General features: G+C 42.1%; 1 protein-coding gene across 2 annotated transcripts in view; it reads right to left on the bottom strand.

Moving 5' to 3' along the window:
• Positions 1 to 7,828, bottom strand: part of LOC147640885 (ubiquitin-conjugating enzyme E2 2-like) — a 28,289-nt gene extending 20,461 nt beyond the window's left edge. Inside the window, exons 1-2 of one of the 2 annotated variants that reach the window (XM_086816284.1) lie at positions 7,592 to 7,828; positions 7,199 to 7,283 (exon numbers count right to left, since the gene is read on the bottom strand). In XM_086816284.1, coding sequence (XP_086672410.1) covers positions 7,199 to 7,283; positions 7,592 to 7,657 — 151 coding nt within the window. In that variant the 5' untranslated portion in view covers positions 7,658 to 7,828. The remainder of the gene's footprint in view (positions 1 to 7,198; positions 7,284 to 7,591) is intronic. The other variant, XM_086816275.1, reaches the window with a different exon arrangement.
• Positions 7,829 to 12,789: the final 4,961 nt, after the last annotated feature.

The raw sequence follows: 12,789 nt of genomic DNA, 5'->3' as shown, positions 1-12,789 counted from the left end.
TTGATCTGGATCTCATTAAGGACTCCCTGTGTCTACAGAGCTCTAGAAGAAAAAGTCCCAGGCATCTCTGATCTGAGAAGTCCATGATCCTGGAAAGTGGTCCGAACCCAACTCAAAAGAGGCAATGGAGAGAGAGAGAGAGAGAGAGAGAGAGAGAGAGAGAGAGACATCAGACAATGAACATCATATTATGTAGCAAGACGCAATGAAGCGGTGGACACAAATTGTACACGAGGCCAAGGACCAAGCATAATGGGTGGATCGACCCTCGGAGTGCTGGTATAGAAGAAAATGGTGAGAGTTGTGCTAGTCCTCGAGCAAGTACAATTGATCTGGATCTCACTAAGGACTCCCTATGTCTACGGAGCTCTAGAAGAAAAAGTCCCATGCATCTCTGATCCGGGAAGTCCATGATACTGGAAAGTGGTTGGAAAGTGGTCCGAACCCAGCTCGGAAGAGGCAGTGGAGAGAGAGAGACATCAGACAATGAACATCATGTTATGTAGCAAGATGCAATGAAGCGGTGGACACAAATTGTACACATGAGGCCAAGGGCCAAGGATAAGTCAAGGGGCCAATTGTAAGTGAGGAACATAGGCTTATGGGCCAAAGGCCAAGTAAGATGGACATTAATAAGTATGTGTGAAAAGGGGACCATGGTACATAAGCCAATGTGAACTGCTAATCACAATTAACTCATACTAATCCAAATTACAAGCTAACAAGCTTCTTGCCCTTCTTCTTGCTTATGGATGGTGCTCCTACACCCATGTTATCACTCCATGCCTTGAGTGATCAATGCTAGTTCATTGCAGTGGTATCAAAGCTTCTCATTGATCCTATTTTCCCAAAATTTCATCATGGAAAGTTGCATAATTTTCAGCCCCTGTTGTTTTACAAGAAAACCCTAGTTTCATGTCCTTTCTTGCTCTAATCACTTCATTCTTGTTAACCATCAAATAGGCAATGATATGGGGAAGTTATGGAGCATGTTAGGCACTTGAAATAGGTCTTGGAGAGGTGGCAGCAAGGCAGTGAAATACACAGCAGCAGGGCGGCGAAATTGTTGATTGGCACCTCATTCAAGCTTAATGCAAGTCCTAAATGCTTTCCCAAGCTTAGCAATGGTGTCTTCAATCAATTTCTACCACTTTGGAGCTCTATTTCTTGAGGAATGAAGCCCATGGACTCTCTACAAAGCTGCAAACAGAGGCCCACGTTTTTCATCAAGGCGTTCCTCAACAAACATTCAAGATTATAGCTTCTTGGTAACATTTGAACAATTACTGAGCATTTCCTTGCATTTCTTGGTTGATTTCTTTGGATTTCTTGAATCTCCACTTGAGATTTGGAGCTTTCTTTCAAGAAACCCTAATTTCTTGATATTGTCCACTTCAACTTGCCATTAGCCTCATCTAATCATCATTAGGTACACTAATGATGCCATTAAACAAGCTAATGCTTCAAATAGACCAATGATCAAGCCATGCTTCTTAAGTTTGGGAGTTCTTGATCAATTCCGTATACCATTGGATGCCATTGGAATCATTTGATGCTTCTTCAATCATTGGTGTGACATTCAAGCCATCTATATGCTTGGGAATATCAAGATACATGCCAATCCACATGCTACTTGCTTCACCTTGATTATTGCATTGGTGTTGATATTTTTTGGATAATGGAGCTTTGAAAGAGGGAAAGTATAGCATGCGTACATGCTAATGAAACGATGGATTATGCATGAGTTCATGTAAAGCATTGTAAGTCATCCTACCTACATCTTTGAAGTTCAAATCACATCTATCACATCACTTTGTATCCCACATTTCATCCAATTGAATCTAGAATGTGTGAGGATACCTCAGCATATGGTGGAGAGGCCAAGGGGAGAATGTCTTGAATCCAATGTGTCATGATTACCTTGGAAAAGTGGTACATCAGAGGATAAGGTACCGGCGCAAAGACTTAGCCCCAACCCTTGGCTTGAGAATACTCGCTAAGGGGCTGGGAAGGCTTGGCTAGGAGATAAGCAAGGATCATGTAGAGGTGATTGGTGAAGAGGATATGAATTTACAAGGCGACAACAACAATGCAAATATGGCACATAGGACAAATCATGTGCAAATTGGACCGAGTTTTGCAAATGTGGCCAATACATCAAATCAATTGAGAGGAGAAAATGCACAAGCAATACCCGCTATGACAAATGATACGTCACAAATGATGATGATGATGAGAAGCATGATGAAAAGCATGATGCAAACACTTGTGCAAGAGATTAGGGACATGCATGATGAGATGATGAGTAAGGATGAAGACAAGGGTGGACCATCTCACAATGTTCGACAAGCTCATGTGAAAGACAAAGAGAATCATCACCCAAGTTTTCAATCTACTTATAATGCTATGCGCAACCCAGTGTTTCCATACACACCGAATGAAGCCAAAGGTAAGAGTCATGCATCTCCAAATGAAGGCTCAAGAGTCCCAAGGAGTGATGGTCATGTTCCATTCAAGGGGAATACTCATCGAGGTGATGCTTCAAGACCTCATGTTGAGAAAGATCTTTTTGGTACGTTTCAGGATTACAATCATTATATGGACGGGCATATGCGTAGGCGTGGTGACCGTAATGGGAATGGAGATGAACTCAAGGGTGTGAAAGATAAGATTGTCCTCTCAAAGTTTAGTGGTGAAGGCACTAACAGTAACATCTTTGAGGAGTGGGTGAACAAATTGGATCTCTATTTTGAGATGAACCCTCGAAGTGAGAAAGTGGAAGGGTATGTTCATGCATGGCGGAGGGATCACCAATCACAAGGTTATGATACCACAAGTTGGGATGCATTCAAGGAAGCTATGAGAGACGCATTCACTTCCAACATGCACAAAGATAAAATGGTTTGTAAATGGAACGATCTACAACAAAGATACTTGAGTGTGAAGGAGTATACACATAAGTTTCTCAAACTTATGCTTCATGTTGAAGGGTTTAGTGAAGAGTTTAAAATAGTGAAGTATATCAAGCACTTAAATGATGGAGAATGGACACGCGAAAGCATAAACAGTAAAACTTATGAGAGAGTGCAAAGGAATTGAGAGAGTTGGACAAGACCACCTTTTATAACAGCAGTAAAGCTTTACAATAGCAATAGCTAGCAACTGAGTGTTGAACTTGTGCAAGGAAAGTGGATGATGAGTAAATAATGGAGGAACTCCTTATATAGTGCAAGAGAGACCTGGCCGACTGCCTCTAGGGCTAGCCGACTGGCCCTGGACAAAATAAATAAGAGAAAATACATAAAATACCAAATAAATGGTACATCCCCAAAACACTGAGATACATAAATTCTAGCACCCCCTTTGCAGCTCATAGTGTGCAAGAGTCAGAAGAAGATAAGTTGATGAAGATGGAACCATGGACCCTCAAGCACCACGAATACTGGAATCACCTCAGAGAGAGCATCCACCGACCTGTTTCCTCGAAACAAGTGTCAGAATATGCAACACAGATGAAGACAAAATCTGAAAACACAAGAGCAAGTGCACTCCAAAAAAATACAGCAATAGAGAGGGAGAGAGAGAGGCGTGTAACTCTACTATATACACTAGGAATCCCGAAATACAAGAATAAAATGAGTGGGGGCCAAGGGGCCATTTTATATGGCCCCTACAAGCAGTCGGCCTGCTGTAGAGACAGCCGACATCAGCCTAATGACACCCAACCAGCATAAGTACAGTCAGCTAGTAAAAATGCAATCGGCCAGATCAGTGCAAACAGTCCTGCAGTCGGCCAGCATACAGGGGTAGCCAACATGCACAGGACAGCCTCCCACAACAGAAAAAATAGGAAAAAATATGGAGAGTGGAGAAAAATGAGAAAACACCTGAATCAGGCGAGCACACCCACAACAAAGGCCCTCGTGTAAATATACAGACAGGAGATGACTGCTAACACCCCCTCTTAGTTCCTGGATGTGGAACTAACCCCAGGGAGCTCGAGTGCCACCGGAGCATTGCCTGAGGTAGAGACTTCGTGAAGAGGTCCGCCACATTGTCCTCCGTCGAACAATAAAGAAGCAAGATGTCACCAGCCAAGATCTTCTCACGTACAAAGTGATATTGTATCTCTATGTGCTTGGTCCGGGCATGAAAGACCGGGTTTCGAGCAATAGCTATACAGCTCTGGTTATCGCACTGGATGATTGTGGGCTCCTGTGGAAACCCAATCTCACCAAGCAACCTCCGCAGCCACACAGCCTCGCAAGCAGCACCACAAGCAGCCCGGTACTCTGTCTCTGTCGATGATAAGGCATTACAAAGATAGATTTACGTACTGGCTATCACCAGATACGTATTCATGAAAGGCATGTCGAAAGAACCGCCTTTCGGACTAGGTATGGCCATTACGAGTTTCTCGTATTACCTTTTGGGTTAACCAATGCTCCAACCACTTTCCTGTAAATGATGAACGATCTATTTCGTGAACATTTGGAGAAATTTATGGTGGTGTTCCTGGATGATATTTTGATATATAGTCGTACTCTTGAGGATCATGTTAGACACCTCACGATTGTCTTATCTATTTTAAGACAGAATCAACTATATGGTAAGTTAAGTAAATGTGAGTTTTTTATGACAAACATCATTTACTTGGGACACAAGATCACTAGAGATAGATTGAGCATTGACTATGACTGAGTTCAAAAGGTTTTGTACTGGCCTATACCAAGAACAGTGAAACAACTTCGTTCTTTTCTTGCTTTCGTTGTTTTTCTTCGGAAATCTGTGCGGGAGTTCTCTCAGCTCACACTACCGATGACCGACTTGTTGAAAGGTCGTGGACGTAAGTCAAATCAGCCTATCACTTGGAATAACGATTTGGATATGGCCTTCAGACTTTTGAAAGATAAAGTCAAGGAAACACCTATCTTAGCATTACTCGATTCTAGTCGGCCTTATGTTCTTGAAACTCATGCCAGTGACTATGCCATCGGGGCTGCTTTATTTCAAGATGGTAGACCTGTTGCTTTTGAAAGTAAAAAGTGAGACGACACTCAATGTCGTTGGCCAACCCATGAGAAGAGCTTTATGCTGTGATTCACGCTCTCAAGGTTTGGAGACATTATTTATATGGCTCCAAGTTTGTGGTATTGACTGATCATCAGTCAATCAAGTATGTGTGATGCGGATGATTTGAGAGAAAGGAAAGTTCGTTGGGCTGAGTTAATGCAAGATTTTGATTTTGAGATTCGTTATCGGAAAGGGTCCATGAATAGTGTTGCAGATGCGCTTAGTCGAATTAGAGAGGTGAATACTTTGTCGTTCACTGAGATTTCTACTGACTTATTTCAGTCATTGAGAGGGCTTTGCAGGATTGATAGTTATTTTGGTCCATTTTGGCAGAAGATCCACGACGAGAGCTCATTGATTGACCAAGACTCGATGACTGAACAGCCTACCATTCACGTTGCAAGAGGCCAGTGGATGATTTGGAATGGTTTACTATTCCGTAATGACAAAATTTGTGTACCACAGATCCCGAACATTAGGTCCAAGATTCTTAAGGAGTGTCACGACGCCCCTTCCGCTGGACACCTTGGGATACACATGACATTATCATTAGTGAAACACACTTTTTATTGGCCAAAGATGAAAGGGTATGTAGAAGATTATGTTCTCAAGTGTCAAGTTTGTCAAGCTAATAAAGCTGAACGCTTTAGACAGGCTGGGTTGTTGTATCCTTTGCAAATCCCCGGTAATAAATGGGAAAGTATTTCCATGGATTTTATTACCGGATTGCCAAGGACACATCAAGGCCACGATTCTATTTGGGTTGTTCTAGATCGCTTGACAAAAATGGCTAGATTTTTACCGACCCGAAAGACTATTACAGCTACGCAATTAGCAAGGCAGTTTATCGAGCAATTGTTTAGACTGTACGGGTTACCGCAGGACATAGTCAGTGATAGGGACTCTAAGTTTACGAGTGATTTTTGAAAACTTGTATGTCTCTTTTACTACATATAGCTCTTGGAGTTTGTGTATGCACCTTGTGTGGAACAAAGGGATGCAAACCCTAGCCCTCACAAGAGGCCACATGTGGGGTTTGTGGAGTCAAGAAAAAGAAGAGGGCAAAGCTAGTGACAGCATTGCATGGAAGAAATTTGGGGATTTTTGTACACACATAACTTGTATTTTTGAACCTCGTTTGTTGGGATGCATGGCCATTAGGAAAACATTTTGGAGACTTAATTTCTCAGGAATTTACGGAAAAGAACCTTTGTAAATTAGAGAATTAAAAATGGATTAGTTAGGCTAAATTTACATGGAGTTATGAAGACCTAGCGAAGTATAACTAGAGCTAGAGAAATTATTTTTTTAGATGCCGTCTTTTGGAGATGATTGTGGGAGTTCAAGAGAACATAATTAATGTATTTTTAGTGAAAAATTTACAAAAACTAGTCTTTGAAATTAGAAGAAGTAAAGCTTGAACCTACAGATATGCATGGCTTGAAATCATAGAAGCCCTCAAACATCGTCCCTACGCCCCTACAAACATAGACAAGCTGGAAGGGTTGCTGGCAAGCTCACTATCCAACCATATCTCTTACTCAGCTCTTCCGAGACTTAACTATAAACTTACTGATCCACACACCTCGCTGCATACACCACCAGTGCTCACTATCCAAGCATCTGGCTGGTGCTAGACCTAGGCCTGGCTCGGTCCTAATCTTATGCAAATCCTGCTTATATCCACTTGCTTAAAATTGACACATTTAAATGGGCGTCAGTCCAATAAAAGAACTTGTTTTATTTAAAGCGCGTAATAGCATCCACCTACATCCAGCCAAATCTCAGTAATAAGCCCAGCACTATTATGGATTTTTTGGGCTCATAACAATGGCAAGAGAGTCCAATCAGAAAGGTCAAAGTCCAAAGAGTTGACTATGGCAGGCCGTAGGGGAACATAACACAACAGCAGAAAAAACCAACAGCAAATTTAAAAACCTATCCGTTGAGACCAATTTCAAGGTAATTGGACTTGCGAGAGAATGCCAATCTATAAATTTAATATTACTGCATCCCACAGGGCAAGAAGACACCCTCCCCCCCCGCACCTTCCCTTCCTTCTAGCAACACACACAAAAATATATTCAACTACCTTACAAACAAACGAACAAAAAAAATCACTTGCCTTCCCATGGAGTGTCCTCTGGACCAAACACTGTAGCACTCCAGACGAACAGGTTTTCGTCACCATAAGGGCTCGCGCTGCAGCCCTGAGTTAGAGATGTTGAAAAAGAGAAAACTATTAAAATTGATTCAAGGAGGGGAGGGGTGGACTCGAGAAAACTGAAAACCCTAGCAGATGGAAATTTCAAAAAATGGAACCCTAGCCATCAAAAGGAAGAAAAGCCTAGCGAGCAAAGTATGGCAACTTGATACGACCATACGCAATGGATTCTGCAGGCAAAAGATCACGCTGAACAGAAGAAAACGAAAACCCTGAAGAACGACATGGGGAAAACCAAGCGATACCCAGCAGTCTGCAAAAACCAAAAAACTGGCAACAAGTGATTACGCTTACCTCTGGCGGCTCGTTGCAAATAGCCTTGAGATCGGACATGAGGCGCAGCTGTGCAGAGGACGCCATAGCCACAAGACCTTTGAAGCTCTCCGCGCCCTCTGCTATGGAGACCCTTCGATGAAGGTGATGATGACGATGCCGGCCTGCCAAATAATCACAGTAATCAAATCCTTTATATAGAATACTTGATGCCTCTTTTGGAATCTGGCAATCATCTCACTACTACTCAACCCTCTCTTTCTTGTAAAGGCAGGAATAGAATACAAGGGTCAATCCGGATACAAAAGATCAATGGAAGCGATTTTTTTTCTTTTTATTTTTTAGAAATCCAGGATTTTTTTTTGAATACAATTGATCAATGCGAATACGAAAGGTCAATCGGAATACGAGGGGTCAATCGGAATACGAAAGGTCAATCGTAATACAAATGGTCAATGCGAATACGAAAGGTCAATCGGAATACGAGGGGTCAATCGGATACCAAGGGTCAATGGAAGGGATGTTTTCCTCTTATTTTTTAGAAATCAAGGGTTTCTTTTTTCTCTCCTCTTCTTGTGCCTTGGCTGTCCATATGGTTAATAGATAGATGGATAAGTGCTTGAAAATTTGTATTTTTTCGGATGGAATTTAAAAAATTGTCTTCATTTTCAAGGGATAAAGATTATATACTTTAGTTTTAATCCTAAAAATTTTCCTCATTTTGAGTGCTTTATTATCTTTATTTTGATTGGTTAGAAAGAATGCATTTTTCGAGCATTGATTCCCCATCTTTTGTGATCCAAGAGTAGGTAGTAACAAACACATGATAAGGCATTAACAACCGCATGACAAGGCATTAACAACCATACGAGGGAAGTTTTTTGCCTACTTTATATGTGGAAATTCCAAAAATCAGATAGAATGACTCAAGAATTAAGCATGCACACATGATCTCAAGAAACCAAGTTGTGGTTAGCTCCACGGACTACTGCAATCTCTTCGCATTTAACTTGATTGAGCTCCTCTAGGAGTTGGTCTCTTTGGGTTTCATGTGCCTGGGTTGCCGCAACCTTGGCATTCTTGAGGGCTTGGTATTGAAGGCAGAGGGCATCCATGTCCTGCTCGGGCTAGCTCCTCTTGGGTGGCTTCAGCTGCCCCATGAGCTCATTCTGAAGCCTATGGATTTTGCATACAGCTTTCTTGAGCTTGGCATTCTTCTCATGGGTGGCCTGACACAATTGTTGGGAATGGCTAAGCTTTCGACCCTCTTCTTGTATGTATGCATCCCGACTCTTAAGCTCTTATTGTTGTTGAAAGGTGTGATGGGGGGGTGCAAAATCATGGCATGGTTCCAATGGAAAGAGATGGTCTATGAGAGACCATCTCTATAGCATCCTTCAGGGTGTCACGGAGGGTAAGGGATGCTTTTAAGGGCAGAAGGTCAACCAAAGCAGATGCAATAGAGGTTGGGACGAACTAGGAATTGGTTACAAATTTGGGGAGGGTGGTGGGAGTCGTCTCATGAGTCTCTTGGTGACTCTCTTGATGGGCATATGTAGCTTGGGGTCCACTTACCTCTCCCGGATGTGGGTCAGGTGTGAAGAAGTCCTAAGGCAGCTCAAACATATCATAAGCAAAGCCAAGAGGAGCTTCTCCTTGAGTGGACTATGGAATGTGGGTGCTAGCGGCATGAGGTTGACAGCAAATGGGTGGTGGAAGGTTCCTCCATTGCAAACCTTGGGTATGGAATGAATGGATTACACAATAGCTCGTGTTTGTGTTTCTTTAAAAGAGGTTGGGGCTTGGGGTGGTGTCGATGGAATGAGGTGCCACAAGTCGTGAATGGGCTAGTACTGTCAAATTCTTGCAAGAGATTTGGAGCTCAACGGTGGAAACTTCAGGCCAATTTGTCAGTTGGCCAGAAAGCTACGATGGTACGAGACACCCTATTGTTGTGACGGTCCCAAGCCTTCTGGTGAGTGATGAAGGTGAGCATATAGGCCGATGATGGCACCCATTTTAGGATGACTATGTCATCAAATTCAGCCCCATTAGAATTAAGGTCGTCCTTGGCTATTAGGTGACAAACCTCAGTTATGGCTCCTACTATGAAATTTGGATACATGGGTTGGGAGATGTAGGGCTCTTTGCACGAGATTCCCGGTGAGCCGGATATCCACGAATGAAGGGACCCATTAGCCATCTCACCCTCCCTTAAATTATCCATATTATGGTAGGACTCAACGTAGTGTAGGGTAAGAGGGAGATATGGGCACCATCAGGATTGATTGCACGGGAAGGCCCCAAGGCTAGTCTTGTCGAGGTAAGGTTTTGACTTTGGCATGAGGCATCCTTGGACGGTGTGGAGCATTTCAAGGTCGAGGGAGAAAGAGTCGTCCCAAATGGTGAGGAACATTTTGACGAATGGATGCGAAAGATCGAGGGGCTCCCTACGCAGGGGTGGCAATGTGGATGTCGCATTGCCCGCCATGATGTGTGCATGAAGTTTCCTTGTGTGCTTATCAATATGTGCACAATCATTATGTGTGCAATGTCGTGTTAGTGCCAAGTGTGTGTGTGTGTGTGTGTGTGTGTGTGGTGGCACATTAATTTTGCCATGTTTGAAAAAGTTTCTTTGGACTCTCCGATTTGGACACATAGTTTATGCAACATCATGATGATGTTATTGTGATGTTGTAGTCAAAGTATATATAGAGGTTGCTTATTTGGTTTGGTCTTGAAGACTATAAGTCTATTACTACACTAGTAGAGACATGTGCTAGGCTTAGTCTCCAAGATGCAGGTGAACCATTTGATGTATCACTTTATTAGTAGGTAGGCTATTGGGTGCCTCATCCATCTATGTAATATAAGGCCAAACATTCAGTTTGGGGTCTCCTAGTTGAGTAGGTTTATGCATAGTCCCAAAAGTAAGCATTGGTAGGTTGCCAAACAAGTATTTCGATATATGGCCCTCAGTTCCTTGGCCTATTCTATGATAAGGGGGTGATATTCAGTTGCATGCTTTCAGTGATTCCGATTGGCTTGAACGTAATGACACATAAGTGTCTACCACTAGTGGCTTTTTTCTTCATCTTGGTGATTCATGTATATCATGGCTCAGTAAGAAGTAGTGACAATGGCCACTTCGAGCTAAAAAGTTGAGTAGAGGGCAACTTTTACGATTATGGATTGTGTATGTCTTAGACGCCTTTTGGCAAATCTTGGTGCTAGACGGTAGTCCTCCATCTCCATTTTAACCAATTAGCTAGAGTTTATTAGCCGTTTTGCAACCTAGTGGTGGATTATCATTATGTCAGGGAGAGGCTCATTTTGCAAGAGAGATTAGCCTAGATTATTTCTCTACACATGAAAATGTGGCAGATATATCCAGGAAGGCTCTCTCTCATGAGAGAAGCTCAAAGCTTTTTGCAAAGATTTGGGCTAATTACCATTTGGGGATTGATCAACCGCATGATCCCTGTACATGTTCACATCATCACTACAAGGGGGATTATAGCCATTTATATGGTAGTGATGTGTGGACATAGGCTAATAATGGGCCATGACACTTTTTCCCTCTTTAGGAGGTTTTTTACCCTAAGCGTATGTTTGCACTCTTATATGTGAGTATAAGTGATCTTATCATGTCACTTCACTTGTACTGCACTCATTCTCATCAGTCTAATTTAAATGTTGTTCTTCTAATGTATGTGTTGATACTTTGATCTCCACTCCAATATTTTAGGCTTCATGGATATTAAAAATTGCTTCTTCTAGGCACCCCATTTTCGGCTCTCCTCCCTCATATTTTTTATTAAAACCCACATAGGTTAGTAGTAGGACTCCCTTAGTCAACTCCCATATCCTCTTTCATGTGTCAATTTTAGCGTTTTTTAATCAATTTAATTCTTAGGTGTACTTACTTATTTCTCTAAGAAATCCAATTTATGGTGGAGACGAGGATTAACACACTCCGAGCGACCGAAACTGAGCAGGAATCATCTTTGAGCGAGTGAAAAAAAATCTAGCAAATGATTTTGCCAATGATGATATCAAAACATACATTCTCCGTGTTAAATATAAGAAGCCAGCAGAGCTCAACTTTCCCATCAGGAAAGCATCCAAAAATATCATCAGCTTAGATTCAGTCACCCTTGACCTATGTAATCTAGAAATATATATCACTCACATGTCAAAAATGGAATGCTACACCATCAAACAAACAAACCTACAGCCAACACTACAATAGAACTCTCACTTACCTTCATATTCCTCTTGAGTCCTCATAGAAGCAATTTTGTATAGCTCCATATTAGCCAAAGATTCATTGCAAAAAATAAAAATCCACTGATGTGGAACACCTCAAAACAAGGTACGTTCGACCTCAAAACAAGGTACATTCGACCTCAATACACTCTATGCATAAATAGTCTATGAGGATTTCAAAGGAGGGGGGGTTTCTTTGGCAAGCATTTTCAAGCGAGCACTTTTTGGGAATCGGACGAGCGGATTTCAAGAAGATACCACCCAAGAAGATACCACCCAATGAAGAGAGAGAGAGAGAGAGAGAGAGAGAGAGAGAGAGAGAGAGAGAGAGAGAGAGAGAGAGAGAGAGAGAGCAAGTTGGAGAGAGAAACATGACATAATTATTTGAGAGGGAGAGTGTGCGATAGTGAGCCAGAGGGAGTGAACACAGAAAAACACGTCAACAACACATACTCTACATTGAGGTTATTGGTTCAAACTGAAAATAAAACCAAATTCATTCACATACAACTTCCAAATACAAAAACGTGAAAACCCCCTCCATGAAGAGAGAGAGGGACAAAGCAAGTTGGAGAGAGCAACATGACATAATTACTTGAGAGGGAGACGACGATAGTGAGCCAGGGGGAGTGAACACAGAAAAACATGTCAACATCACATCCCCTACATTGAGGTTATTGGTTCAAACTAAAAATAAAACCAAGTTCATTCACGTACAACTTCCAAATACAGAAATGTGAAAGCCCCCTCCATGAAGAGAGAGAGCGGTGAAGCAATTTGGAGAGAGCAACATAACATAATTACTTGAGAGGGAGATGATGATAGTGAGCCAAGGCGAGTGAACACAGAAAAACATGTCTCCCCTACATTGAGGTTGTTGGTTCAAACTGAAAATAAAACCAAGTTCATTCACGTACAACTTCCAAATACAGAAATGTGAAAGCCCCCTC

The sequence above is a fragment of the Cibotium barometz genome, chromosome 2 (genome assembly GCF_041138505.1).
Source record: "Cibotium barometz isolate CiBa-2024 chromosome 2, ASM4113850v1, whole genome shotgun sequence".
Taxonomy (NCBI): Eukaryota; Viridiplantae; Streptophyta; class Polypodiopsida; order Cyatheales; family Cibotiaceae; genus Cibotium; species Cibotium barometz.
Note: the sequence above shows the minus strand (reverse complement) of the source record. Positions and strands in the feature narration are given on the sequence as shown.